The 27714-nt window shown below is 46.2% G+C and overlaps 1 protein-coding gene across 7 annotated transcripts in view; it reads left to right on the top strand.

Annotated features, from left to right (window-relative positions):
• The window catches only part of LOC127005808 (uncharacterized), a 105276-nt gene that overhangs the window by 10029 nt on the left and 67533 nt on the right, over nt 1-27714 (top strand). For 5 of the 7 annotated variants that reach the window (XM_050874936.1, XM_050874935.1, XM_050874934.1 and 2 more), the window contains exon 2: nt 25025-26879. In XM_050874936.1, the coding sequence (XP_050730893.1) occupies nt 25249-26879 (1631 nt within the window). In that variant the 5' untranslated portion in view covers nt 25025-25248. Of the gene's footprint in view, nt 1-4534; nt 4682-14291; nt 14385-25024; nt 26880-27714 lie in introns of those variants that run through there. The other 2 variants (XM_050874931.1, XM_050874930.1) reach the window with 2 other exon arrangements.

The raw sequence follows: 27714 nt of genomic DNA, 5'->3' as shown, positions 1-27714 counted from the left end.
TGAAAAATGCTGATGTACTGTTTATATAAATATCTAATGCCTAACATTCTCCTTGAAAACTTGCTAATGTAGCTTATAACTGTCTAGATGCGTAACACAAAAAGACTTGCTAATATACTATTCATATCACTGTCTACATGCGTCACTATGAAAATGTGTTATTGTACTTTGTTTAAAACACTGTCTAGATGCGTAACACTCTCACCATGAAAATATGCTATTGTTTTCTTTTTTATCAACGTCTAGATTTGCGTAATACTCACTCCGTGGCGGAAATTACCATGATTCCTTTTATAATCTATATTTTGTAGTCACGTGTGTGGTTGTGCGGTGTGCTGAATAGCTTTGTTTGGTGAGTGGAGTGACCGTGGTGTGACTGCGTGGGGTAAATGTGACTGTGGTGTGGTGTTTTGAATTACTCTTTTGTGTGTTGCTAGCGTCCACTGTGGTAATGATTATAGTGTGGCTGAGTGATGTGTGTGTTTGTGTGACTGTATTGTGGTGTGTATGGCTGTGTATTGCTGGTGTACGCGGAAGAACTGTGGTGGGACTGATTGATGTGTGATTGCGATGTGTAGTATTGCATGGCTGAATGGCGGTGGTGCTGACTTCCGCGGAGTGACTGCATGTGGTGTGACTAAGTGATGTGTGTGGTTGTTGTGTGTGGTGTGGATGACTGTGTGGTATGTGTGCTGGAGTGACTGCTCTATAAAGTAAATGTGATGACTAGTAATTTTTTTTTTTTTTTTTTTTTTTTTTTTTGGTATACTAGAGAAGCTTCATGAAGATACTACTGCAAGGGTAAAATATTATAGGAATGACTAAATGATGTAAGGACGACTTCAGATGTACAAGAAATGAGTTGTTGCGCGAGAAAAATATCGTGTGCGTCATATATTTATTCAGTCTTCTTTCTCTGTTCGTTCGTCGCTTTGAAGGGGAGGGTGTGTGTTTCGTGAACGTCAGAAAAGGGCGTCAAGCTGCAGAGGAATATTGCTAGTACGTATCCGTCTCCTCTCACCCCGTCAGTTTTGCCTCAATACATATCATCTGGCTTTTTTTTTCAGCGTGCTCGGCAGTAAGTCTTTCTCTGCTGAGCGTATGCTGCATAAGGTTTTGCATCACTACATATTTATATAAGGCATGGGGGATATTTTTCACCACCTCCATATGTCTTAAAGTTTTTTTTTTTTTTCCCACCGTGCTTGACATTGAGTCTTTCTCTGTTGTGTATTTTGTGTCCAGTCAACCAGGTTTTATTTTCTTTCATATAACTAAATCGTCAATACATCTGCAATTCAGGATGAATGTATCTGCACCACCCCGATATTTTGTTCATTTTTTGCGTCATTTTCACCGTGCTCAGTCGTCAGTACTTCCGTGCTGGGGGTGCAGTGTGTATAGTTTATATTCGCCAGTTTCTGCGGGCAGCCAGGCGGGCAGGAGCAAGGCTGGAGGGGAGTGCCGTGAGTCAGCGCTGGTCACGATCCATGCTGCTTGAGTCACGGTTTGTCGGGGCCGTGTACTTCCCTGAACCTCACCTGCAGACACAGGCGACTCAGAATGTTGTTGCTACGCCTGCTTGCCATAAATAGTAGTAGTAAGTGATAGATGAGGATGTCAACTTAACTTCAGAAAATGGAAGGTGTTATTACCTCCGCTGTCTGTGAGAAGCAGGACCGGCAGTGTTGTACGAAACGATGCCATCTTCGAGCATACGTGGAAAATTTTCATTCAGATGTTATCAGACGGTTCAAAACGCTGCCCAACATATCCATTAATTTATCAAATTTTTTCTTGAGGGTATCTATCTTATAGCACTCACCACACGACTGCAAAGCCTGTTACACTTCTCCACCACTCTGTTAGTAAACCAATGGCTGCCTATGTCTTAAATGAATCTGAATCTACCAAACTGAAACCCATTGTACTACGAGTCTTGTGCCAAGCTTGTTCCACTCATCCACCATTCAGTTAGTATATCAATTTTTGCCTCTTTTTTTATGAAATCTGGATTCAAACAAACTTATTACTACCATAAAAATTTTGGTATCACTCTTGCTAAAACCTTTCCTCCATATCTAAGCCATTAAATGATTGGCGTTTTCGTATCTTATCATATAGGCGTCAGAAGGATAGATTCCCTCCATGCTTTTCGTCATGTAATACATCCACTACGTATGCAAATCAATGACATTATGATTCCAAGTCGATATATTGACGAAGCCGGGACGGAGCCTTGTCATCATGCACTTTAGCTTTCCCCGACGCGGCTTTCCGAGTAAAGGGGAGAGGAAGTCGATGACGGCAATGACAAGGCTGTCGGAACACGTGAATTACTAATCACTGAGGACGTCGGATGACCACTGGGTACACCACCTTGGGACACGGGGCGGGGGGCGAGGGGGTAAGGGTTGCGACGGTGAATGGTGAGGTGTGTGTGTGTGTGTGTGTGTGTGTGTGTGTGTGTTCCCCTGAGGCGATACCGCGGCCCTGGGGTTTCCGCGGCGACCTTACACACACACACACACACACACACACACACACACACACACACAACGTAGATTAAGAAATTATGAGGTTAAATGTGATTAAATGCACGACATTTGAGATTGACTAAATTCTCTAAAATAATAAAAATAACATGAAAACACACGCGCGTACGCTTGCAATTTAATTTTGAGTGCTATTGCGTTTCTGAATAACAATACTCGTAATCATAAACATTTCCTTGATGAAAACTCGTTATAGTGTACTGTTGTATGCCGTAGTGTGTTTCCAAGAGCAAGAAAAAAAAATAAGACTGGGCCGCTACGTATGTGGATAGCGGTCTGCATATAAAGGGGAGCTCATGAAAGATTCAATCATTTGTTAGGGGTCAAAATTCCCAACAAGCTAACTGACTAACTGAATTAACTGACTGACTGACTGATTAAATGACTCGTTGACCGACTGTCTAATTGCCAACTTATGATACATCTCTTCTCTTGGAATTTAATACGATAAGATCTGCGGGGGGTGAGCATTTCTCAGGGGATGCCTTGGCCCCCATTACCCCCTCCCGTCCCGCAACGACAACAGAGCACTGTCTTAAGTTATGCCGCTGTGGTGCAGTGGCCAGCACGCCTAGCTATGAATCCACGGGGCCGGGTTGGAATCCTGGGCCAGGGAGTCAGTGCACAGCCCACTCAGCTGTTCATCTTCCTATTCGGGCTGGTCAATCAGTGGGTACCAGGGGAAACGTGGGAAGGTAATATGTGATAAACCGTATCAGGCCCGTAATTTTGGAGAGAAAAAAAATGGATGGGCTAGAGCAGTGGTTCCCGACCAGGGGTCCATGGAAAGGGGTCCATAGATATTCTAATTAATCTTCAAATTTATTATACTGGAATTAGGAGACATGTGGCTCGGAATAAAATACATAGGTACTACTGTACACAGTCCTTAAAACTGAGTGCTTAAATGCTAGAATTGCTCTACATTAGCTAACGGTAACAGGGGTGTCAAACTCACGGCCCACGTGACAAATTTGGCCCTTGGGATGGTCATGAGTGTGGCCCGCTTAACTTATTTCATTATAGGGGTTCACAGGTGAAAATGTGACTGGAAAAGGGGGAACGGGTCAAAAAAGGTTGAGAACCACTGGGCTAGATGGCATCACAGGTTCATGAAGTGACGGGGGTGAGGGGGGGCGAGCGAAGCGAAATTGAAATAAAAGGAACTTTTAGGGACATTTTGAGGCCGATATAGAAAACATTGGGGGGGTGGCTATAGTCCCCCTAGCCTCCCCCCCCCCCCCAGAAATTACGGCCCCGCGGATGTCACGCTAACCCGGGATGCCACACTACTCTCTCTCTCTCTCTCTCCAATAGCCGTGAAGGATCGGTTTCCATATCCCTCCCTCTCCCCCCCTTATTATTTCTCACCGGAGGTTCAAGGAGCAATGTGACGGAGACGAGTACCGAGGCCACGCGCAGCTATAGCGTATGCCCCCAACTTTACCTAAACTAGAGAAGTGGTTGATTCGGTAATGAAGCTACAATGTCATGGCTGGTGAGAATAACCCATCGAGGGTCAGTGATGTCTGTGCATAAAACTTGTCCAATACAGTTAATTTCTTATCAAGTCTCTCCTTTGGATTCATTCTTCTTCTTCTGGAGTGATTTAGGGGGCTAGTTAGGCTGTGGGACCACTCTGTGATTAATAAAACCATGTAATAAGGGGGACAGCCGAGAGACAGGCTATGGCGGGTGGCCGGTAGGTGGCAGCACGGCCGGCGGCAGCTTTGTTTACCACCTCCGTCCCCCACTTGTTTGAACCCTGGCAGCACGGGCACAGCCACATGGAGGACCCTGCCAGCCCTGTCACAGCGCGGCGACATGGCCAGTAACGTGGGCTCGGAGAGTAACAGTTCTAGTCTTAGCCTCAAGCTGCGTGCTGGATCGAATGGGTCAAGGGATTCGTTTTATCTGGACTTCGACCGTGGGATAGACTCTGACATCGAGGAGGTGTCCGCCGCCCACTCCGGCTACCTGTTGGCGTTAGAGGACTATTATGTGCCCAAAGCCGAGGCGGAGGAGGTGGATGTGGTGGTGGAGGTGGAGGAGGAGAGTGGACGAGTGACGCCGAGGAGTGACAACGTATCGGTGGAGCTTCAGGAGAGGAAACTGCTGGTACAAAGGTTAGATGCTGTCATTGTGGTGGCTTTATGCTTGTTTACTCTCTCTCTCTCTCTCTCTCTCTCTCTCTCTCTCTCTCTCTCTCATACACACACACACACACACACACACACACACACACATACACAGACACAGACACACACTACTACTACTACTACTACTACTACTACTACTGCTACTATTACTACTACTATTCTTTTATAAATTATGGTATACACATTTACAGAAAGAAAAGTATTAAGAAAAAAAAGGAAATGAAGCAAAGAAAAAAAAATAGGGGGATGTGTTGAACGAAAGGAGGTAATGGGGAGGAGAGGAGAAAGGGAGAAAAGGAAAGTGAAACGCGGAAGGAGGAATTTAGGCAGTAGGGAGAAGGGAGGTAAAGGACTTGGAGAGGGAGAGGAAAGGCAACGGAGAGGAAAAGGAAAGGGAGGGTGGAGAGGGGGAGGAAATGGGCGGAGAGGAGGAGGAGGAGGAGGGAGGGAGGGAGGGAAATAGAAACCGATCCTTCACGGCTGTCGGAGAGAGAGAGAGAGAGAGAGAGAGAGAGAGAGAGAGAGAGAGAGAGAGATGGATAAAGAAAAAAAATAATGAACAGAAATGAGAGAAAAAAAGAGAATAATGAGACAGGAAGAATGAGAGAGAGAGAGAGAGAGAGAGAGAGAGAGTAAATGAGTACGGTAGTGAGTGGGTGGCCCTCACATGAATAACCCTCTGTTCTCTCTCTCTCTCTCTCTCTCTCTCTCTCTCAGCGCCATTCTTTCTCCATGTAACTGCGGCGAGAAATGAAAAAAAGGGAAAAAAAGAGAACCAGCAACTCGCCTTGCATTCACTGGAGGAAGAGGAGGAGGGGGAGGAGGAAGACAGAGAAAGAGGAGCTGAGCTTTCCCATTGGCCTCTGCTCCACATCTACATCTGCATCTACACCTCAACTTCCCTTTCCCTCTTTTTTTTTTCTCCTCAACACTTTCCTCTTCTTCATTTCTTTGATTTATCCTTCGTAAGTTTTGCCTGTTTCCTTTCCTCCCTGTCGAGCATCCGTGGTTCCGTTTCGCGTCATGTGAGAAAGGGTTGAAATGTTCCCACGTCTCTCTCTGTTTATGTCCTCTCTTAAACATTCTCGTCCCTTCCTCTCTCACTCTCTCCCATTGCTTATTTTGCTTAGGTTATGGGTGTATCTTAACCCCTGTGAAGTGTTAGCAGTTTCTCCGATTTCGTGCTGTGGAGTTGAAATTTCTCACGTTTATCCCTTATTCATGTCCCTTTCCTACTCTCATTGTTTCTTACGTAGATTATGCGTTTTGTAACAGTTTTTGAGTATTTTTAGACTTGGTTTCGATTAGTGTTAGCTGTGAAGGGGGGAAAAAAAAGAAAAAGAGATGCTGGGTGGGGCGGGAAGGAGCGTGGCAGACGAGGAAATTGAGTAACTGATGTCGTGTGGTGTTAGGTTACCTGTGTTCGGTTGCCAGGCTTTGTTTTTGTTGGTAACACTGACTTCTGTATCACCAGCATCATTATATATCATTACTACTGTTGCTACCACTATTACTACTACTACTACTACTACTATATATATACTACTACTACTACTACTACTACTACTACTACTACTGCTAGTCTGCTACTATGAGTGCTATTACTACTATTTCTTACTGTATGACTGATATTGGAAGTACAGTTGTTACATACAGGCTACCTTTAAAAATACGTCCATACTTTTGGTGTGTACTTATTTATTTGTTTATCTCAGTATATATGGTGATGTAGTACTATTTATACTCTTATTATTGTTATTATATAATTATTATTATTATTATTATTATTATTATTATTATTATTGTCAGAAGTAGAAGTAGTAGTAGAAGCAGTAGTAGTAGGAGAAGGAGGAGTAGCAGCAGTAGTAGTAGCAGTAGTAGTAGTCTTAGTAGTAGTGGCATCATGGCTGTCGTCAAAGAAGATGTGAGAATGGCAGCAGGGAACCTCCAAGTTTGTGCGGGGCAGCAGGCAGGAGGAGAAACAGCAGTCCATGACATGCGGGAGATATTCGACCACGTGGAGTGCGAAGCAGTGCTTCTTGTTGACGCCAAAAATGCCTTCAACACAATAAATAGAAAGACTATGATACACAACATTAAAACCAAGTGCCCTAGCTTAGCTGTGTATGTCGAAAACACCTATACATACCCGACCGACTTATACATAAATAGCCACAGTGGAAAAGTGAAAGTGTTAAAATCATCTGAGGGAACAACACAAGGTGACCCAATAGCCATGGCTATGTACGCCCTGGGCCTATCAGTCCTCCAAAATGAAATCGCGTTCGCAGAAACACGGGTGAAACAGGTGGCTTATGCGGATGACCTCTCAGGTGCTGTTAAAATCTCAGACTTAAAAGGGTGGTGGGACACTGTGAACACCGCCGGCCCTGAGATAGGATACATCCCTAACGCCACCAAGTCTGTCCTTATTGTCAAACCTGAACATTATGACCATGCCGCAGAAACTTTTAGAGGAAGTGGCGTCATTGTGACAAAAGACGGACAACGACACTTAGGTGCAGTGATTGGGACAGAGGTATATAAGAAGGAGTACGTGGGAGACAAAGTAGCTGAATGGGTGAAGGAAATAGAAGCTTTATCTGCCATTGCCAAGACTGAGCCACACGCTGCCTATTCAGCGTACACCCACGGCATCCAACATCGGTGGACGTTCCTGATGCGCACCATCCCCGGCATCAGTCCACTCCTCCGACCACTGGAAAATGCCGTCAAGAATGTATTCTTGCCGGCGCTGGTGAAATATCATGCCTTGGGGGAGGAGGAGAGGGATATGCTAGCACTTCCTCCAAGACTGGGTGGGATGGGGATCACCAACCCTGAGAAGCTGGCAGATAAGGAGAACCAAAACTCCATCAGCCTTACCAGGTCACTCATCAACAGGATCATCGCTCAGGAGGCAGAGGGCGAGATAGACCAAACAGAAATAAGAGATGTTAAAAGAAAAATCTCAGAAGAAAGGCAACAGGCCCAAAAAGACGAGCTGGACCGTCTTACACACCACCTGTCCACAGAAATGGGTAGAAAAATACACACAGCACAGGAGGCAGGCGCCTCTAACTGGCTAACGTCATTACCAATCAGAGCAAAGGGCTTCAGCCTCAACAAACAAGAATTTGTCGACGCCATTGCTCTGAGATATGGCTGGCCGATTGAGGGACTGCCTGATCTCTGTGCATGTGGATCACCAAATGATGTCACCCACACCATGACATGTAAAAAAGGAGGCTTCGTCTGTATTCGACACGATGAAGTGAGGGATCTGACAGCCAGCATGCTCGGGGAGGTATGCCAAGACGTCACTACCGAGCCGGCACTGCTTCCCCTGGACGGCGAACACCTTCGGTACAGGACAGCCAATACCTCACAGGAGGCACGGGTTGATGTAAGTGCCCGCGGATTCTGGGTGCGCGGACAGCGGGCGTTCATGGACATCCGCATATTCGACCCGATGGCTGCCTGTCACCGTGAGCTGCCCCTGCAAGCCGCCCACCACAGGAACGAGTAGGAGAAGACAAGGGCATACGGTGAAAGAATCCAACATGTGGATCAGGGCAGCTTCACCCCCCTCGTCTTCACCACATCCGGCGGGATGGGTCCCAGGGCCCAATGCTTCTACGCACGCCTCGCGGAACTAATCTCAGAAAAGAAGCATCAGCCAAGGAGCCACGTTGTCGCCTGGATGAGGTGTCGCCTCTCGTTCTCCCTGCTCAGGTCGGCCATCCTATGTCTCAGGGGCACCAGACACTCTGGCCCAAAAGCCACCACCATCTCCAATATGGACTATGAAGCCACAGTGGTGGAGAGTGACATTAGGGTGGGTCGGGAGTGACTTCAGTAGGGAAGAAAAGAGGGATCTAGACGTAATAGACGATAGGTGATTTAGTGTCAGGTAGTATTAGCGATATGGTTGGATACCACAGTCATTAGCGAACATAATTGGGGCTAATGACCTCCAAACTATGGAGCCCTCCATGATTATGTGTCGGGAAAATAAACATGGGTGGAGGTATTAAAAAGTAGTAGTAGTAGTAGTAGTAGTAGTAGTAGTAGTAGTAGTAGTAGTAGTTGTTGTTGTTGTTGTTGTTGTTGTTGTTGTTGTAATAAGAGGAGGAGGAGGAGTAGCAGTAGTAGTAGCAGCAGCAGTAGGAGTAGTAGTAGTCGCAGTAGTAGTAGTAGTAGTTGTTGTTGTTGTTGTTGTTGTTGTTGTTGTTGTAATAAGAGGAGGAGGAGTAGCAGTAGTAGTAGCAGCAGCAGTAGGAGTAGTAGTAGTAGTAGTTGTTGTTGTTGTAATAGGAGAAGCAGTAGTAGTAGCAGTAGCCTCAGCAGTAGTAGTAGTAGTAGTAGTAGTAGTAGTAGTAGTAGTAACAGTAGTAGTGGTAGTCGTAGTAGTTGTTGTTGTTGTTGTTGTTGTAATAGTAGTAGTAGTAGTTGTTGTTGTTGTTGTTGTTGCAGTAATATGAGGAGGAGGAAGATTTAAATCTTATTTCATCTCACTCGTAGTAATAATTTTGCTGCTATCGTTGTTATTGCTGTTGTTTTTTGTAAATAAATACAATAATAGTGAATATATGATCATAAGGAAGAGGCAACACGGCTAAGAGCAGGGGGGCCTCGCATGTTTTGGCCTAATAGAGCGCTCACGTGGGAGGCTCCTGCGAAGGGGGTTAAGAATAGTTACGTACAAAATAATACGTTATGAGCCAGTGAAAGAAAGATTGATTAAAGAAAACTTGTACCACTAGCTATGTGATGGGAGACCCGCATAGAACGTCTCCCCCTCCATCTCTCTCTCTCTCTCTCTCTCTCTCTCTCTCTCTCTCTCTCTCTCTCTCTCTCTCTCTCTCTCTCTCTCTCTCTCTCTCTCTCTCTCTCTCTCACACACACACACACACACACACACACGCACACACGAGTATGGCTGTTTTTACTACTACTACTACTATTACTACTACTACTACTACTACTACTACTACTACTACTACTACTACTACTACCTACTGTTGCTGCTGCTGCTACCACTACTATTACTAGGTATGCATTTTATTTCATGTCAAAGAAAATGCTCAATATTTTCGTTGATACATCCCATCACCTTGACGGTTATAATTTCCCGCATCATTGGTGACATAACGAGGCCTGCCGTGTATTCCTCTTTCCACGCATTTCCGTCTACCATTGAGTTTCAAGGAAGATGACACTCGCGTCTTGTCCCTCCTACAATAATGCATGGAGTGATTAAAACCGTGTGTGTGTGTGTGTCTGTGTGTGTGGTGTGTGTGTGTGTGTGCTATTTTTATTGATGTTTTTTTTCTATCTTAGGTTTTCTAGATTTTGTGGTTCTTTTTTTTTCTGTTCCGTTTTTATATGATCCTTTTTTGATATTCTGTTTCTCTATCATCCTTTTGTTGGTATTCTGTGAGGTTCAGGATGAGTATTCGTATGCGCCAAGTGTTGTATAGTGCATCACTGCCGCGGCGTCGTGTGTATCAGCGGTGTTTTAACTGTTTTGGGGATTTCTGACAAGATGCAAGACAACGTTGCATGCTCTTGTGATGGTCTAATGAAGTACATAGATATTTCTTTAGATAATTCTTGCTTGAATTCATCCAATTTCTCCACAATTTTGGTAGCCAGAGATGCTTATGAAGGCATGGGGTGCAAGTCCAATTAATTTTAGGTATATTATCCTGCTTAATTCCAGACAAATGAGCACACTTCACATGACACCATTTAGGGCACAAACAGCATCCAATCAATTTCTCGCCTGTGAAATCCTCACAAACATAACTCAAATCCCTCACGCCCTTGGCCCTGACAGCCATGTCGACAAAGTACTTTTCGTGTGAAGCAACACGCAACACATCCGATCACGGCCACGACTACTCACTCCACTTTCATCGATCATAAACAATTTTGATTTGTCCACATTCGTAAAGCCATCAAGTATTTTAAAACATTCGATCAGTTTTCCTCGGAGGCGACGTTTCTAAAGAGAGAACAAGTTAAGGGTTGAGAGCCTTTCGTCATAGGGTTTGTTGCGCAAGGAAAGTATCATTTTTGTTGCCTGACGTTGAACACCTAATTTAGCAGTGCCCTTTGCATGTTGGGGAGACCAAAACTGTACCGCGTATTCCAAGTGGGGTCTGACTAAACTGGAGAGAGAAAGTGGTTGGAGGGGTGCAGGCGACGTCTGTCTTAATATGATAATTAAAGGCTAGGTTTGGCAGTGCTGTGGCCTGGGGATTCCCCGGGTGCCCCTCGCTCAAACGGACTTCATAGCTGAGTGTTGCGTTGCGGCTGTTTTATTCCTTATTCCTCCATAGCAGACACTCGGAACGTTTCTTTTCTCCGTCACGGCCACGCAGAGCCTCAGAAGGTAATATAAATTGGTGCAAATCTGTTTCCCGGTCCTCTTACCCCCTTGGCACGCCTTAGCCGGCTGCAACGTCCCCCCCCCCCCCCTCTCCTCTTATAGTCCGGCTGCCAGGTAGTCTGCTCGGTGCCCCGCGTCCGCTGCCCGCCACAGTAACATTCCATGACGCCATCGGCAATGCCCGCAGCGGAAACGTTCCCACCGATGCCCTGCTGCCTCTCTACTGCACTCGATAGTTCTAAAATCCATCAAATGTCCGTATTGAACCGCCTCGCCTGAACCGCTAGACCGTCACTTCTTGTTATCTTGAAGTGATTGACGTTCTTGAAGGAGGGAGAGTCGCAGGAGCAGGTGATAGAGCAAGAGAAAGAAGGAGAAGCAGCCGGAGGAAGAAGAAGCAGAAGGAAAGAGCAGCAGGAAGGAGATGCAGAAGGTAGGAGGAGCAGGAGAAGGAAGAAGAAGCAGAAGGAAGGAGAAGCAGAAGAAGGAAGAAGTAGAAGAAAGGAGAAACAGGAGAAACGGGAGGAAGAAGCAGATGGAAGAAAAAACAGGAGAACGAAGGAGAAGCAGAAGGAAGAAGCAGCATAAGGCTCCTAGTGGTTCCTAGGGGGTGCGAGGATGTCTATGAAAAATTAAAGCAAAATAAATTTTTATTTCGCATGTTATTATTTTTTTCTGAAAAAAAAAATCTTTGTGCTATACAGTGTTCTGAACTGGAGATACACCTAATTTCCTATTGAAGTGGAAACATCGCCAACAGACTCGAGTACAAGATACACGTGTGTGATACAGGGAGGAGGGAATTGATCAAGCCGTGTTCCCTGGAAATGGCGAAGATTGTTCTCGGCAAGGAAGCTGAAAAGAAGCTGCAACAAGTGTTTTTATCGAATGATGTGATCCATAACCGAATCATCGACATGAGTGAGGATATCCTGGAACAAGATGTAGCTGACATCAAGGCTAGTCCAGTTAATAGCCTACAAGTGGATGAATCAGCAGATGTCTCAAACTGTTGTCAGCTAATGGCAGTAGTTCGGTACGTGAAGGAGAAAAAGTGGAAGAAAGTTTTCTCTTCTGTCAGTCCCTGAAGACAACAGCGCAAGATGTAGAAGTGGTTAATGAAATACAAGAATTCTTCACAAGAAATGAACTTCACTTTGACAGAATTGGTTCGATATGTACCGATGGTGTGCCAGGCGTGCTAGGCAATCCATGGAGTTGCTGCATTGATGAGAAAAGAAATTCCTAACCTGAAAATCACTCACTGTTTTCATCATCGTCACACTCTTGCAGTAAGGACATTGTTGCCCCCAGACCTGAAGAAAACTTTGGATGTTTATGTTAAGGTTGTGAAGTTGATTCGTAGCCGTGCTGTGAATCATCGATTGTTTCAGTTATTTGGTGAGGAAGTGGGCCAGGAACACATTGTGCTTTTGTACCATGCTGAAGTGAGGTGGTTGTCATGTGGTCGTGTGCTATCTCGTGTGTTTGAACTGAGAGGAGAAATTCATCAGTTTCTCCGTGAACGGGGACAAGAACTGGCTAGATATTTCGATGACGCAGTTTTGTTCAAATGCTTGCCTATTTGGCTGATGTGTTCTCAGCACTCAGTGATCTCACTCTCTCTCTGCAGGGAAGGGGACTTAACATTGTGAATACAAGCGAGAAATGGGCTGCATTCTAAGAAAAACTTACCCTGTGGATTGGGCGTGCAAAGTTGGGGAATTTGGTAAATTTCCCCTGCCTGGAAGAAACAGTCACGGAAGATGCTTCCCAGCATCCAGACTTTGTTGCAAAAATTGTTGAACATCTGCAGATGCTGTGTACTTCATTTGAGAGTTATTTCTCGTGTGGAGAGCTGCAAACCTGTGACAACTGGATCCTGAACCCATTCAGGCAGAATTTGGAAGATGTTGATGATGACAGCGACGTCAAGGAAGGTATCATCTACCTGATAAACAATCGTGGAACCCAAATGGAGTTCACCAATGGTCAACTGGAGCACTTCTGGACATCTCAGCTGGAAGCGTACCCTGTATATAGCAAAGAAAGCTCTCGGAGTGCTAGTACCTTTTGTGACCACTTACCTGTGTGAACAAGGATTTTCTTGTCTGCTTCACACCAAAACGAAGAGCAGAAATCGGCTGAATTCTGAACATGACATGCGAGTAGCACTCAGTACAAAGACAACAAGATTTGATGCCATCATAGAAAAAAAACAGTAGTAATAAAGTCACTAGGTTTGCTGCGCAGTACAGACAAATAATGTAATTTCAGTTTTACTAATATAAGTGCGAGTAGCACTCAGTAAAAAGACATCAAGATCTGATGTTATCATGGAAAAAAATAGCAGCAACAAAGTCACTAGGTTTGCTGTGCAGCACAGGCAGAATAATGTAATTTTATTTTTGTCTCGCAAAAAAATATAAGCTTTGTTAATGAAGATTAGAAAAAAACGAGATTTTGTTATTAACACACATGGCATCAACTTTTTTATTTTAGCATTTTTTCGTATTTCAGCAATTCAGGGGGTGCGAGAACTGACTGCTGACTTGAAAGGGGTGCATACATTGAAAAAGGTTAAGGACCACTGCTCTAAGAGGTGAACCATTACTTAAAAAACGAGAAAAGAGAAGAGAATGACACTAATATTAAATTTAGGAATTTAGAAAAAACCCACAACCCTCCCCCATCGGAAGGGCCTTTATGGTGCCTGCCCCTTCGAACCTCTGGACCGAACCGGAAGGAACTGACAAACTCTTCTCTCATCCCAAAGAAGCGATGATGTGATGGGTTCTGGAGTGCAAAGCGACACGCCTCGACTCTTGAAAATCAGCGAGGGGAGAGAATCAGGATGGGAGAGGAAGAGGGAGAGGGAGGAAGAGGGGACTGAGGGGACATGTGCACTCTGCAGTGTGTGTGTATGTGTGTGAGTGTGTGTGTGTGTACGGTAAGGCAGGATGGGGGTGATTATGATGATGGTAGGGGCAGGTGTGTGTGTATGTGTGTGTGTGTGTGACGTGGGGGAAGCTGTGGGTGAAGGGGGGGCGGAGGGAAGGTGTGTGAAGGGGAGGATGGGGAGGGAAGGTGTGTGGAGGGGTGGAGGGAGGGAGGAAGGGGCACCAGAGCAACATACCAGCCACTTCAGGTCAGCCCACCCCTCCCCCACCCCCTACACACACACACACACACACACACACACAGCAGAGTCAAGTCTGGTCGCCTCTGTCTTGTGTTCGCTGGTGACTGGGCGTGACGCGACACTGTGAACTGGTGAGTTGAGGCATGCACGAACACGCACGCACGCAGCATTGCTCAACACACACACACACACATAGATCGACGATAAAGAGCACTTGCTTATGTCGGGAGGGTACCTGCTGGCAATTATGAGTCCAACACGTGATCAGGCCGGTGGTGAATTACACACACACACACATACACACACACACACACACACACACACACACACACACACGGCCTTGCATGTAAGTTAACACTGCATAATTTCCCTTTCCTCTCCATCTGTTTACAGCGATTCACCTCCAGAACGCATGCACGGGTAACAGGAATGACATAAACAAAACTACCTCATGCAAGTTACATTATATTTCGCTGTTAAGACCGTTTACGGGATTGGACACAAGAATCAACATGTAAAAGGGAGAGTGTGTTTATTGCTGCAAGTAAACAACAAAGGAGAAGGGAGGAGCATGCCATCCCAACCCCCAGGCAGTACAGGGTGTGATACTTCGTCCACTCTTCTAACATGCTTATTATTGTATACCCTTTCTTATAGTATATTTTATCCACACTTCTGACCTAAACTAACCTAACCTAATATAATCCTGAATGCTCTCTGAATGACTTTTGCATCAATCAAGTTAGTGCTACAAGCCTTCTTATTGTTGTTATGATGTTGGTTGTGGTGTTGGTCGTGATGGTGGTAGTGGTGGTGACGGTCGTGATGGAAAAAGAACGGCTACTTTTAAACGTCCACGAGAACAGTTCAGGAAAAGTGTCGGGTGTGTTACTTTGTTTTTTCGTCTTACACACTCGTTTCAGTGCGTCCTGCGTCATGGGAACAGCCACGGCCCTGGTTGGTAGAATGAGCAATGTCACTTTTAGAAATTCTGAAGAATATGCCACGACAAGTATTGGATATGTTACCTACTGTGTTTTCTCTGTCTCAAAGTATACTTCTTCGACTGTGTCTAGCGCTATACCTTCCATTCTTTGTGGTGATGGTGGAGGTGGTGGTGGAGGGAGAACGGGAAATGCCACTTTTTTATTTATTTATTTTTTATTTTTTTTATTTTTTAGGTGCCGCCTATAGCACCGGTAGGCTCTCTTGAGGTTCATCTTGGACGACCCCAGTCCGTTAATGCCGCAGGCCACAGGCGAATAATTTTCTTAATAGTATCTGCCGTAATGAATGTGCCTATAGTATTAGACTAGCCATATTCTTCAACATTTCGGAGCCCAAGCATACACATCTGACGGGGCAGTCGTAGGAATTCAGGGTATTTCCACGAGTTATTACACTCATGAGGACCCGATTAATCTCCTTTTCGGCTTATGGAAATAATTGATGTGGGAGGCGGCAGCGTCTGAGAACACCGACCTGATTATAACATCCGACCACACGTTTTTATCTCCTTGTAGCTGCTTAACCCGTCTGCTGCGATTGGCACGAATTTGGTTTTCACTGGTAGCCTGGTAACATATACTTCCAGGTCTTTCTTTGTCTCTGTGGTGGATTGTGGAGTGTTTCCCATATGGTATTGATATGCTGGATATCCCCTCCCAAGGTGTATGACTTTACGTTTTTCTTCATTGAATTGTACCAGTCACTTTTTGCTCCATTCCTGTAGCTTAATGATGTCTTCTTGTAGGAAATCCTCACTCAAGGGGTTAATGCGCGACTTTTTAATGTGTGTCTGTTGGTTCCCACGAAATGATGAAAGCCAAAAACAGTGAGTGCCAGGCTGTAAAAAACGGTACATCTTGTTAACCCCAAAGCGACTGACTGACTGACTGGCCGAATATGATCAAGAGAATAGAGCACGTCAGAGGCAGGACAGGATGCTCGTCAGCTAATCGCAGCATCCGGGGTGAAGAGAGATGATTGGTGATTAGAAGGATTATTGTTAGAGCGTCATCATTTTTATGTGAACTGAGTGTGTGTGTGTGTGGGGGGGGGGGGGGGTTGGATGGGTATTTGTGTGTATGGGGGGTTGATGAGTATGTGTGCGTGTGGGGGGGGGGTTGGGTTGGGTGAGTATGTGGGTGTGGGTGGAGGGGGGTGAGTATGTGTGTGTGGGGGGGGTTGGGTTGGGTGAGTATGTGTGTGTGGGTGGGGGGGGGGGGGTGAGTATGTGTGTGTGTGGGGGGGTTGGGTTGTGTTAGTATGTGTGTGAGGGGATATGGTTGTTTTAATCAGATTATGTGAACGTTGTATTAAATATTAAAATACGACACACACACACACACACACACACACACACACACACACACACACACACACACACACACACACACACACACACACACACACACACAGCGTAAGCCCAGGCCCTGTAAATTACAAGTAGGTAAATACACACACAAACACACACACCATCCTTGAGTGACCTAGTTTCTTTATTGCTGTAACAGGTTGTACAGCTTTATTTCTCTCTCTCTCTCTCTCTCTCTCTCTCTCTCTCTCTCTCTCTCTCTCTCTCTCTCTCTCTCTCTCTCTCTCTCTCTCTCTCTCTCTCTCTCTCTCTCTCTCTCTCTCTCTCTCTCTCTCTCTCTCTTTTACACACACACACACACACACACACACACACACACACACAAAGTAAACATTAATAAATAAAAAAAGCCTACTACTGCTACTTTTACCACTACAACTTCTATTGCTACTTCTACTATTAATTCTACTTATTATTATTGTTTTCATTATTATTATTATTTTTATTAATGTCAATATTATTATTATTATTATTATTATTATTATTATTATTATTATTATTATTATTATTATTATTATTATTATTATTATTATCATTATCATTATCATTATCATTATTATTATTACTATTATCATCATCATCATCATCATCATCATCATTTTGGCTGGAGTAGGTAGGAAGACACCTACCAAACGGGCGCAAGCCACTCCCGGTGAGGTATATATGGGAGATGAATGAAGCCCTCCAAAGACCCTTCCCATGTCCTCACTAACCGTTTCCCTATTGTCTCACCAACACCGGAGAGTAGTTCAGCATGCTCTCTAAAGACAGATCCTCTCTTTATCCACACCACACTACATTCACACAACATATACACCTTTTCCCAAAATTCAAATTTCAAAATGGCGCACCTACAACAAGCCTCGGAGTCCCCGCCTGGGGGGGGACCACAAATTCCCCCAGGGAGGACTCCCCTTCTGGCTGCCGACCCGAGAGGTGTCTTGATAACTCCTCGAACCTCTTTCTTCTCAATTTCTGCAACATTCGCGGTCTTCGCTCTAATTTTCATTCTGTGGAACATCATCTCTCCTCCTCTAAACCTCACCTTCTCTTCCTTACTGAAACACAGGTTTCTGAGGCTACTGACAGCAATCTCTACTCTGTTCCCTCCTACTATCTCTATCCTAAATTTCAATCCAAAGCTGGATGTTGCGCCTACGTGCGCAACGACATCACTTGCTCTCGTGCCCACAACCTTGACTCTTCTGAATTTTCTACCATCTGGCTAAGACTTCATTGTCATTCTATTACTAAATACATCTGTGCTGTTTATCTCTCACCTAACTCTACCAACTATGTAAAATTCTTTGACTATTTGAATTCTAAAGTGGAGCACATCTTGACCTACTCTCCCTTCGCTGAAATCTCCATCCTAGGAGATTTCAATGTTCACCACCAGCTTTGGCTTTCATCCTCTTTCACTGACCATCCTGGTGAACAAGCCTACAACTTTGCTATCCTCAACGACCCAGAGCAGTTGGTCCAGCACCCTACACGTATTCCCGACCGTCTTGGAGACCGGCCCAACATTCTAGACCTCTTCCTTACCTCAAACCCTTCTGCTTATTCTGTCAAACTGTTCTCTCCGTTGGGCTCCTCCGATCACAATCTTATTTCTGCATCCTGTCCTATCGCTCATGTACACCCTCTGGACCCACCGAAGAGGCGATGCTTCTGGCATTTTGCTTCAGCTCGGTGGGACGACCTGAGGATGTACTTTTCCGATTTCCCGTGGAATGATTATTGCTTCCAGGATAGAGACCCCTCTGTGTGTGCTCAGCGCATCACAGAGGTGATTGTCTCTGGAATGGAGGCATACATTCCTCGTTCTTTCTCTACTCCTCACGCTAAAAAACCTTGGTTTAATCACGCTTGTTCTCGTGCTGTCAACGATAGAGAGGCAGCTCACAAAAGGTACCAGAGCCTTCAAACTAATGCTAATTATGAACTTTACATTTCTGCCCAAAATCGTGCCAAATCTATTCTCCGACTAACCAAAAATTCTTTCATTAATAGAAAATGCCAAAACCTTGCCTTTTCTAACTCTTCCCGTGACTTCTGGCATCTAGCCAAAAACATCTCCTCCAACTTCACTCCTTCATCTTTCCCTCCACTCCTCAGTCCTGACGGCAACACTGCCGTCTCATTTATCTCTAAGGCTGAACTCTTCTCTCAAACTTTTTCTAAAAACTCCACTCTGGACGATTCTGGGCATATTCCTCCTACTCATCCCCCCTCTGACTCCTTTATGCCTGTTATAAAGGTTCTTCAAAATGATGTTTTCTATGCCCTCTCTGGCCTCAATCCTCAGAAGGCTTATGGACCTGATGGAGTGCCTCCTATTGTCCTTAAAAACTGTGCCTCCGTGCTGTCACCCTGCCTGGTCAAACTCTTTCGCCTCTGCCTGTCAACATCTACCTTTCCTTCTTGCTGGAAGTATGCCTTCATACAGCCTGTGCCTGAGAAGGGTGACCGCTCCAATCCCTCAAACTACCGTCCTATAGCTTTACTTTCTTGTCTATCTAAAGCTTTTGAATCAATCCTTAACCGGAAGATTCAAAAGCACCTTTCCACTTCTGACCTTCTATCTGATCGCCAGTATGGGTTCCGCAAGGGGCGTTCTACTGGTGATCTCCTAGCCTTCTTAACTGACTCTTGGTCATCCTCTCTAAGCCGTTTCGGTGAAACCTTTGCTATTGCACTAGACATATCAAAAGCTTTTAATAGGGTCTGGCACAAATCTTTGCTTTCCAAACTACCCTCCTACGGTTTCTATCCTTCTCTTTGTACCTTTATCTCCAGTTTCCTTTCTGACCGTTCTATTTCTGTTGTGGTAGACGGTCACTGTTCTTCCCCTAAATCTATTAACAGTGGTGTCCCACAGGGTTCTGTCCTATCTCCCACTCTTTTTCTGTTGTTCATTGATGATCTTCTTTCCAAAACGAACTGTCCTATCCATTCTTACGCCGATGATTCCACTCTGCATTACTCAACTTCTTTTAATAGAAGACCCACCCTACAGGAACTTAACGACTCAAGGCTGGAGGCTGCAGAACGCTTAGCCTCAGACCTTACTATTATTTCCGATTGGGGCAAGAGGAACCTGGTGTCCTTCAGTGCCTCAAAAACACAGTTTCTCCACCTATCCACTCGACACAATCTTCCAAACAACTATCCCCTATTCTTTGACAACATCCAGCTATCACCTTCCTCAACACAAAACATCCTCGGTCTATCCTTAACTCAAAATCTCAACTGGAAACTTCATATCTCATCTCTTACTAAATCAGCTTCGTCGAGGCTGGGGGTTCTGTACCATCTTCGCCAGTTCTTCTCCCCCGCACAGTTGCTGTCCATATACAGGGGCCTTGTCCGCCCTCGTATGGAGTATGCATCTCATGTGTGGGGGGGCTCCACTCACACAGCTCTTCTGGACAGAGTGGAGGCTAAGGCTCTTCGTCTCATCAGCTCTCGTCCTCATACTGATAGTCTTCTACCTCTTAAATTCCGCCGCAATGTTGCCTCTCTTTCTATCTTCTATCGATATTTCCACGCTGGCTGCTCTTCTGAACTTGCTAACTGCATGCCTCCCCCCCTCCCGCGGCCCCGCTGCACTCGACTTTCTACTCATGCTCATCCCTATACTGTCCAAACCCCTTATGCAAGAGTTAACCAGCATCTTCACTCTTTCATCCCTCACGCTGGTAAACTCTGGAACAATCTTCCTTCATCTGTATTTCCTCCTGCCTACGACTTGAACTCTTTCAAGAGGAGGGTATCAGGACATCTCTCCTTTCGTATTTGACCTTACTTTCGGCCACCTCTTTTGTTTCTTTTTTAGGAGCAGCGAGTAGCGGGCTTTTTTTTATTATTGTTTTCTTTTTTTGTGTGCCCTTGAGCTGCCTCCTTTGTTGTAAAAAAAAAAAATCATCATCATCACACACAATGTCAGGCCAAACTCACCCCTAACGCCCTACTCGGCTGTCCTGAGTTATTACGTTATGTCACGTGGCCTTGTGTGTGTGTGTGTGTGTGTGTGTGTGTGTGTGTGTGTGTGTGTGTGTGTGTGTTGTTGTTGGGGGCTTTTCAGCGCGGTATGTTCATAATACAAACTGTCAGTCAATCAGTCAGTCAGTGAATCAACACAGTTAGTCCCGCAGTTATTCCCACAGTTAGTCCGTCAGTCAGTCAGCCAATCAGTAAATCACTCACTCACTCTCGCCTTCAATGAACCCGTCAGTCCGTCAGTCAGGCCGTCAGTCACTCAATGCGCCAATCAATATATGCTTGATCGATTCAGTCACGGATGCGCCAGAAAAGTCTCGTGTTTGTAGATAGACTAATACATGTTGATGATAGATATAGATGCACAGATAGATAGATAGATAGATAGAATAAAAGAAATACAAAAAAATGACATTATTTGAGATATGAAGAAGGAGAGGGGTAAACACAAACATAGTTGAGAACATGGAGAATAAAGAGAAGGAAAACAGGCGATGAGGATGAATGGAGGTAAAGAGAACATAAAGTAAAGAAGGAGGGAGGTAAAGGAGGAGAATGAAGAAGGTTTGGAGAAATGCAAAGGGAAGAAGAGGAAAACGAGGAGGAGGAGGAGGAGGAGGAGGAGAGGGAGGAAAAATAAGGCGGGGAGGATACTGTGAATGTGGAGTGGTATGTGCAAAGGAAGAGGAGGAGGAGGAGGAGGAGGAGGAGGAGGAGGAGGTCATTAATGTAGGTTGAAGAGGAAACGGCACTTGCCTGATTCTTTGTGAGGGAGAGAGGGAGGGAGGGAGAGAGGGAGGGAGGGATAGAACTGACCCCTACCTACATTGGCCCCTCTATCTTGGCACCTGTTCTCCCTCTCTCCCTCCCCCTCTGTTCCCTCTCCTCTCATCTGTTCCTCTCCCCTCCATGATACAGTCCCCCCTCTCCTTCTCTCCTCTCCTCTCACTCTTCTCCCTTCTCCTCCTTCTCTACTCATATTTGTTCCTTCTCTCCCTCTGTTCTCTCCTCCTCCTCTCATAATTGTCCCTCTTGTCTCTCTTCTCTCCTCCTCCTCCTCCTCTCAAATTTATCCCTCCTCTCTCTTCTCACCTCCTCCTCCTCCTCCTCCTTTCACCTCACAAAATCCTTCTCCTCCTTATAACAATTTTTCCTCCCCTCAAACCTGTTCCTCCTCTCCTCTGTTCTTCCCGTCTCATCTCCCCTCACCCTCATCTCTCTCCCTCCCCTCTCCCTCTTACCTCTCCCCTTCCCCTCACATCTCTCACTTTTTCGTGCATCAAGTGAAATAATAATAGTGATAATAATAATAATAATAATAATAATAATAATAATAATAATAATAATAATAATAATACAGAGAGAGAGAGAGAGAGAGAGAGAGAGAGAGAGAGAGAGAGAGAGAGAGAGAGAGAGAGAGAGAGAGAGAGAGAGATTGATTAAGCACGTTGTCGCAATCATCCCTGGTCACGTTACTAATCATGGCTTAATTGTTCTTTGCTTCGTCATTTGAGTTCAATTATTCATTATCTACCCGTCGTAATTAATTCCCTTATGAACCAAATTAATCTCCTGTCCGTAATTTGAGTTCATTTAGCCAGTATTTATCTTTTATCTCTATTAGTGTCGTCATTTTGCATTTAATCAGGGAGTAGTTAAGGAGACACCTACCGAAACGGGCGCAAACCACTCCCGGTGTGGTGTATACGGGAAGCGACGAGGGTGCTGCAAGCCCTCCAAAGACCCCTCCCGTGTCCTCACTTTCCGTTCCCTATTGTCTCATCTACACCAGAAAGTAGTTCAGCATGCTCTCTAAAGACAAATCCTCTTACTTTTCACACCACACTCATCAGCTCCCCTCCTCTTACTGACAACTTTCTACCTCTTAAATTCCGCCGCCATGTTGCATCTCTTTCTATCTTCTATCGATATTTTCATGCTGACTGCTCTTCTGAACTTGCTAACTGCATGCCCCCCCGCCTCCCGCGTCCCCGCTGCACACAGACTTTCTACTCATGCTCATCCCTATACTGTCCAAACCCCTTACGCAAGAGTTAACCAACATCTCCATTCTTTCATCCCCTTCACTGCATGGTAAACTCTGGAACAGCCTTCTTTCGTCTGTATTTCCTCCTGCCTATGACTTGACCTCTTTCAAGAAGAGTGTATCAAGACACCTCTCCATCCGAAATTAACCTTTCTTTTGGCCACTCTGTACTTTTCGCTATATGGGAGCAACAGTTAACGGGCTTTTTTTCTACATTTTCTTTTTGTTGCCCTTGAGTTGCTCTCTGTGCTGTAAAAAAAAAAAAGTCATCCCTTTTTGGTTGTAATTTGAGCTCAGTCACGTGTTATTTGCTTTTCATCATCATCATAATTATGTTTTATTCTTACGAACCCCTTTTATCAGTCAGTCATCCTTATGTTTCGTTATTCGAGTTGTTATCATTTATAATTTCCTCGGCATCATCATCAGCATTACCATTCTTCATACGAACCTTTTTTCATCTAATTATCTTCTTGTTTCGTATATTGAGTTCAGTTACCTATAAATTACTCGTCATCATCATCATCAGTATTACCATTATTCAAATGACCCTTTTTATTATCTAATATTTCTTTTCTTCATATTGCTTCTTCTAATCTAGTAACAACCTTCTCGTTGTGTACATAGACAGCCATATAATTCCTTAGCTTACGTCTATATTTAGGAGCCCTTTCCACTGAAAGATTAACCGATAGAGACAAAGAATCGATTCCACATCTATGTCTATATTTTTTTATTTCACAAGGATTACTCTGCGTCCAATATCGCACACCCATCCTTCCGGCCCTTGCGAAATCTCTTGTTGAATAGCTCTGGCCTTTGAAAGCGACCACAGACAGACAGACTAGACAAACTAGTTCTATGATTATGTTCTATTTTTCACAAGGATCACTACACGTCCAATATTACACACCCATCCATCGAGCTCCTCAAGAAATCTGACTGAATAGTTTTCGCCTCTGAAAGCGCATAGCAACTCCCTCTATATCCACGAACGCCAGTCCTTGCCCTTATCGAAGACGTCAGGATCTATATATATTTTTTTCTCACAAGTTTACTACGCGTTCAATATCGCACACCCACCCGTCCAGCTATTACGAAATATCTGGTCTGGCCTCTGAAAGCGAATTGCAACTCCCTCTTTATCCACGAATTACAGTCCTTGCCCTTATCGAAGACGTCAGGTTTTGTGATTTTTTTTCATAAGCACTAATATTATTTTTAACGGAAGAGGAAACAGCTCAAGTGCAAAAATAAAAGAAAACATAAAAGCTCACTCCTCACGTCTCATATGAAAGCAAATAGAGAAGAAGCGGCCAAAAAGATCACCATCGCACACCCTTCTGTCCACCCCGTACGAAATTAATCTGGTTGGCACCGACCTCTCTCTCTCTCTCCATCCACAAACCCCATTGCTTTCCCTCATCTAATACGTCAGGTGCAATATAACCAAGTACAAGATCTCGTTAGGGTGGGTATTTTCTGCCCTGAGCGTTTGTTCCTTTCATCGTTATTAATGTTATCCTCCCTCCGTGCCTTCATTTGCACCTGAATTCTTATTATGGATCGAGCAGTTAGCCGTCACGGGAATGAGTGGGCTTCATGGGTTTCAATAACGACCCTCCGTGCTGCGTGTACCAATGGAGAGTTAACAACATAATGAGTCAATAAGAGCTTGATTACTAAACATGAAGGGAGGGGTGTAACATAGTCTTCCGTCCTCTATGATAAGAAGTCCTGGAACTGCGTGTATTTGCCTTGCCCTTCCGTTCGTCTTGTGTAGAGGTAAGAATGTTAGGGACTCCCAACTTCTTGCTATAGTTGGCTAGTCTCGGAACTGGCCTCGCCTTTTGATTTCGTGGATTATCAGGCTATAATCATTACGCTCGCCTTATCTCCATGCTATAATTGGTGTCGGAAGTGGCTTCGTCCTTCCTTCCTGTGTATAGATTTGGAAGGTTATTACTATTGTTGTTATTATCATCATTATTGTGCTCGCCTTGATAGGTAACGTCCAGGTCGATGGCTATATGAAGTCAAGGCCAGAGAAATCAGGAAGTATTGCCGGCGAATAAGGAAATGTATGGATTTATTTTATTTTCATTTTTGCCAAGTTGTGTGTCATTTCGCTGGCTGTATCCCCTCTCGTGTGTTTTGTGTATACCAATGTTTCAGTTACCATTACGGTTAATACTACTAATACTTTTACTACTACCACTACTAATACTAATACTAATACTATTACCACTACTACTACTAATGCTGCTGCTGCTGCTATAGCCAGCACGCCACCGTCATTACGCGTGGCTGATTTAGTTCATGTGGTCTGTTGTCCTTTGCAGGTGAGTTGACGCGTGGCAGCCTCAGGTGACGCACCACGTCTACACCCTCGCCTCCTCCTCCCGCGCCTCCCCCCGCACCCCAGCACCTGCAGCCCCTACACAGTGCCGTACGCCTCCGACAAGCGTCCCCAACGCCCCACCACCTACGCCTGTGCATAAGCCGCACGCCAAACACGGCTCTCTGCCAGACCCGCCCCGGCTGGTGAGGAGCAGCAGACCCCGCCATGGAGAGCCACACGGGCCCCGGCGGCCTTCCCAATACCTCTGGGCCGAATTCGCCTCTTGTGGACGGCTCCCACGAGGGTGAGTCACGCGACGACACACAGCAGGGCGTAGACGGGTTCGCCGCCGCGCCGGGCACCACGCATGGTCTGGCGCCGCCCTCCCCAGCCACAGCAGGGGATCGGCGCAGCCGCAGCCACAGCCCAGAGCCTGACCCGCCCCCGCCCTACGACTCCCTGGTGGTGGGCGGCAGGCAGCCATCACAGCGCCGCTCATTGCCTGGGCCGCCGCCGTCCTACGCCTCGGCCTACAGCTTGGAACAGAAGGCCGCCACCAGCTTGGCTCAGGATCCGGGGGGGGAGGGAGAACCTACTCCGCCCCGCAGAGTGAGGAAGCGCCCGTGCGTCACCCTTAACATGGAGGAGGCGCTTGCGGCGGCGAAGGAGCCGTGGGCCAGCCTGGGACCGGGCCAGGGCGCCTCGCCGTGCCCTAGCCTGCAACAGCAGGAAGGTTCAGTGACCGACTTCAAGAGCAACGGCAGCAACAACAACGTGTTCTTCTATGTGCAGGACGAGACGGAGGACGAGGTGCCGCCGACGGGAGAGGCGGGCATCAAAGGCTGCGACAATCTTGGGTTCGTGGCTGACGAGGCTGAGGGCAGCCCTGTGGCAGGCTTCGTGCCGCCCGCAAGGGCCCCTCCCAGGCCACGCGGCCGCGCCTCGGTTGGCGCCCCTCCCCGCGCACTTACCACCGACACACCTGCCTCGTCTTCCGCCCAGGCCACGCTGCTGGCACGCAGTAATTCAAACCCCGATTTTTTTACGCCGCCCGGGCATGGACTGTGCCACGCCCACAGCTTCACCGCGGCGCCGGCCCACACCCACGTCCACGCCTCGTCCACTCTCAGGAAGCGCAGCACTTCGCGCGGCCGCCCAAGTGTCGGTCCTGCAGACGCCCCTGGGAATGTTCAGGTCAAGGAGACGTCCTTCACCGGAGGCGGTGGCGACAAGACGCCGCGGCAAGCAACACTGGCCGTAGAAGACAGCCCCGGCCTGCTACGGAAGATCTTCAGCAGCTCCTTCCTGGGACTGTCACGCAGCCCCTCTACAAAGTCGTGCAGGTCAGTACGTGACGACGTCAGCGGCAGACACTCCCGCACCCCCAGTGGCCAGTCCAGGACAACCCAGGGGCCGCCCAGCGTGCGGGAGGAGAGTCACCGCCACTACATCATGCACCAACACCTTTACCGCAACAGCCGCCGCAACGTGCAGGAAAAGCTTCACCGCCAGCTGAGTGAGTCTGACCACAGCCACCACCACCACGGCCACCGCCGCCACGACTCCCCTGACGGCCACGGGCACGGCCGCGCCCACCACCACCACCATCACCATCACCACCGTTCACAATCGCAGCGCAGCCCGGCACGCCCACGCCGACACGAGCCTCTGCGGCGCCACAACACGTATGGCCACGAACACTACCTCAAGCTGGGCCAGGAGCTGGAGGAGCGGTGCATGCGAGAGGACTCGCTGGAGCGGGAGGAGGAGGAAGAGGAGGATGGGGAGGAGGAGAACCCCGTCAGGAGGGTATCGCACTACCAGCAGGAGGAGAAGGGACTCACCGACGTGGAGAGGTGAGTGCGTGCACGTGTGTGTGTGTGTGTGTGTGTTCGCAGGCCAACGGAGTGCGCAAGGGACAATAGTTTGCGGGACGCCATCACACATTTTTTGCCATTTTCGTTCGTTTAAGGAGACTGTATGCTTTTGAAGAAGAGTGGAAGTCCTTTAAAGAGGTTGAATCATATGTAACGAGGGTTAAGTTTGTTTTAAGGGTGTTTTCCTTGTCGGCTCCTGCCTAGCTACGAGTCTGCGGGCCTGAATACAAATCCCGGCAAGGGCATTGGCGGAATTGGCGACAAATGGTTACCTGGGAAAGCCCGGTGGAGGTAAATTGTTGTAACCCGGATGTTGCCCCTGCCATGTGCCCCGGGGTAATCGCTTCTCACCCAACACAGGCTCAAGGGCCAATGTGACGGAGATGAGTACCAAGGCCACGTGCGGCTAATGTGTATGCCCCCGACTTTGCTTGCCAGTCAAGGCGCGGCAGTATGCATGTGCGGCCTCGCTATCGGATAAGACAGACATTTTAACAGAGAGAGAGAGAGAGAGAGAGAGAGAGAGAGAGAGAGAGAGAGAGAGAGAGAGAGAGAGAGAGAGAGAGAGAGAGAGAGAGAGAGAGACTTCCTCGTCTTTGTGAAAAAGTTAAGTGTAATCTGTCTGTATTTATGTCTATCTATCTATCTATCTGTCTGTTTCTTTTAATTGACCAGTTTCTTTTTTCAATTATGTTCTTATCACGCTTATAGTAAACATCATTATATATATTTTTTATTTATTTATCTATTATTTTACTTAACTAACTTTTATTTGTTTTCCTTGAGTATTAATTATCATATCAATTAAACAACC

The sequence above is a fragment of the Eriocheir sinensis genome, chromosome 31 (genome assembly GCF_024679095.1).
Source record: "Eriocheir sinensis breed Jianghai 21 chromosome 31, ASM2467909v1, whole genome shotgun sequence".
Classification (NCBI taxonomy): domain Eukaryota; kingdom Metazoa; phylum Arthropoda; class Malacostraca; order Decapoda; family Varunidae; genus Eriocheir; species Eriocheir sinensis.
This window is presented reverse-complemented; position numbering and strand designations above follow the sequence as displayed.